Source organism: Triticum aestivum, chromosome 3B (assembly GCF_018294505.1).
Source record: "Triticum aestivum cultivar Chinese Spring chromosome 3B, IWGSC CS RefSeq v2.1, whole genome shotgun sequence".
Lineage (NCBI taxonomy): Eukaryota > Viridiplantae > Streptophyta > Magnoliopsida > Poales > Poaceae > Triticum > Triticum aestivum.
The window spans coordinates 800,861,133-800,864,375 of NC_057801.1; the positions used below are offsets into that span (position 1 = coordinate 800,861,133).

Genomic DNA, 3,243 nt, shown 5'->3' on the forward strand with positions numbered 1-3,243 from the left:
TGGGCATATGTGCTTGTAAAGAAAAACAAGGAAAATGCATATTGGGAGGAGATTTTGAATTTGAACTGTTTTATTTTTTAATTCAAAAAATAGCATACATAAAAAAGTGAAACTTTAGGGTCAATATATTTCACTCTTGAAGAACAAGGTTTACAAGGTCAATGCTCTATTGTAGTAGCAATTGAAAATATCAAATGTATGTGTCTAATAGCAGATTTTTTTTCTCATGTGAGAACTTTGTACCCGCCCAAATTGTACCACTAGAAACACATCAATATATCATAAGTATGGGAATTTGTTTTGCGCAAACAAATCCAAGCAATTATCCATGATGAACTAAAATATTACAGTGCGTCCCTCAAAATTTCTATTCATGTTCTTTTTTCATATGCTCATTGCCGTGATGGGATTGATAAACTACTCATCGGAATAGACACTTTGATGTATGACAACTCCCGATAATTATGTAAATGTGTAACTCAAGAAGTCTGTTCACAATTTATTGTAGTTTGTAGAGTACACTCTCAGACCATATTACCTGGTCCACCATAGTACATATGCATACCATGGTTATCAACTTTATAACCATCAATACTATATTTCGTTATATCAGTAGTTCCAACAAGGTCTTTGTGACTATTTGGAGTGACAAGCTTGTTATTTTTGTCAACAATCTGGATGCTTCTCATAAAAGCTGCTTTTCCATACCCTTCAGAGGCAAAATGCCCACTACCAATTTGTGGAGAGTCTGATGAAGCTGTTGGGCCTTGAACAAAACCGCCCCAGAATGAATAAATCCCTTTATCTTTAAAGTGAGAGAAGAGTGAACTTGGCCAATATCCAACCGGTGTCTTTTCTTCACCATACATCACCCACCAATTTGCTATTTTGGGGTCCTAAGGTAAATCAAAATGCATGAAAGATTACTGAGCACACAAAAGGGCATAAAACACTCAATGTTATTTTGCTAATATCTAGTGTGCATGCCATTGTTTTTGTTCCTCTGAAGATATATATTATGCATTTCTTCTCATAACGTTTTCTTGTAATAAGGGATGTACATCAAGATAATGTATATGGGAATCCTTGAAGATCAATTGTTATCCATGATTGATACTTTTTGCTGAATATGTGTTATGTTAACTATAAGGTGAGTGGTAATTTTATTTTAGGCGATGTTCTTGATAATTTCTCAAATGCATGTCAAAAGATAGTATGTGGGTGTGGAATGACCAGAAGTTAAAAAAATGATGGTGTTCCAGAATTATGCAATTGGTACCATATCGAGCTACCTAAATTGGTTATGTGAATCAACTAATTCAAGTAAGTACAAATTTTCATATGCACCACCTGTAAATTATATGTAGAAAAATGACAATTTCATTGAGCAAGCGAGTACCTTGAAAATGTAAATGTCTATCACATATTGTGGTCCGTTATAGACTGAAACAGGAAGTACTCTTCCTCCAAGACCAACACGGTGACTAACTTGCACAAAACCAGGACATACGTGATCGTAGCAGGGCTTGTGTAGTTTGCCATCTCGCTGTTATCCAAGTTCGTTCAAAGGTAAAACAAAGTATATCAGTTTATGTTTATAATTTCATGTTATAAAATTGTTGTACTTGATAATATAATGTGCAAAAGAGGAAATGTTATTAATTACCCAAATAACATGAAACCTTGCAAAGCTATCACCAGTGGAGTTTGGAGCTACCGAATAACAAGCACCTACACCTTCTTCCTGACCCGTTGGTCCATTATCAATTAGTACACCTGATTGACTAATATCCTTGCTATCTTTCTTCACCTTTGGCTCATACACATTTATGGTAGCTCGTACCCCATACAAATCATCTGAATATCTAATTCCCGCCATCTGAAAAAAATGTGGGTCAATGGGATAACTATATTAACCACATCAATATGAGTCCAATACCATATAACATCAATGACCATAACTTAATGGTGTGAACTTGGAGTTAGAGAGACCAATGCATATCAAACTCTTCAAGAAAGTCTTGGACTAACAACGTGAAAATATGGAATTACTACACATACAATTGAAAGAACATTTACACAACTTAGAGCAACTCGAGAAGATTCAACATATTTGCGGCCCCCATGCCGGTTTAGAGAGCCATCCACCATTTTTTGGAGGTTGCAAAGGCTGTGGGCAAACACACATCCGCCAAAAATGTGTCTCCATAATTGTTTTTATTCTTTCTTGATTTTGTCGACAATTTCAATATGAACTAAATTGCTAACTTTCAAAATAGATTTCGTTCATATATAATGGTGTGGAAAATGAGTCACAAAGACTTTGTACATATAGAATATTAATAACTAGCTAAGGAGCACGTTTCCTAATGGGGCACACTGATGTGATACTTGTATGGGCACAAAAGAGAGGGAGAGAGAGAGGGAGAGAGAGGAAGAAGAAGATGAAATTTCCCTCCCTCGCAACAGTTGGCTTTAGAGTGATGCATAGGGCGACTTTGCTGAGTGTTATTTTGTACGATGTTCCACATAATAGTGGTTATTATGGTGATCGGCCACTTATGGCGACTCTACTAGACTTGCTCTTACTATTTGTTGAAACAACTCTGTGATGAATTCAATGCTAACTACTCAAATTTCTATATTTTAGGACCTTTATGTTTGTGTGTGTGTGTGTGTGTGTGTGTGCATGCGCACCGACAGAGCCGGAATTAAAGTAAACTCTGGGCTAGGTTTTTTGGCAACATGGAAAGTTTAGCCCTAATAACTTCCTAAAACTATCACAAAATGTATACATGCACATTGTGTATACAAAGAACAACAACCTAATGCTGGAATTGCCAATGTAGAGCAACATGGCAGCACATCGGTTAGTGCGGGATGTAACACTCGAGCTGATTTGCAGACACCAGTGAAGGTGGAGCCGCCAGGGCGTAGTAGCGGAGGGGAATGACTGATTGGCTCGTTGCGACGATAGTGGGTAGCTGGGAAAGCATTGGGCGATGGTGGGCCACATGGTCCCGAGCTTGGATACAGTTTGGGACATAATTGCCAATTGGAAGGGATTTAGGTAGCTGGCTTAGAGTCTTTATGTGCCTGGGCTATGCTGGGCTTGTGGGCTAAATCACGGGGCCGGTATACAATGATATATAGGTAACAGTGATAAATCCAACTCCTCGGGCCTAGCCCTGGGTGCCTGGAGCGCGGATCCATCATTGTCTATGTGTTCATACACAACGTGTG

The 3,243-nt window shown here is 38.0% G+C and overlaps 1 protein-coding gene across 1 annotated transcript in view; it reads right to left on the bottom strand.

Annotated features, from left to right (window-relative positions):
- Positions 1–502: 502 nt before the first annotated feature.
- The window catches only part of LOC123066689 (uncharacterized), a 4,330-nt gene continuing 1,589 nt past the window's right edge, over positions 503–3,243 (bottom strand). Inside the window, exons 4-6 of the mRNA XM_044489727.1 lie at positions 1,667–1,879; positions 1,400–1,546; positions 503–896 (exon numbers count right to left, since the gene is read on the bottom strand). Of these exons, the coding sequence (XP_044345662.1) occupies positions 525–896; positions 1,400–1,546; positions 1,667–1,879 (732 nt within the window). The 3' untranslated portion in view covers positions 503–524. The remainder of the gene's footprint in view (positions 897–1,399; positions 1,547–1,666; positions 1,880–3,243) is intronic.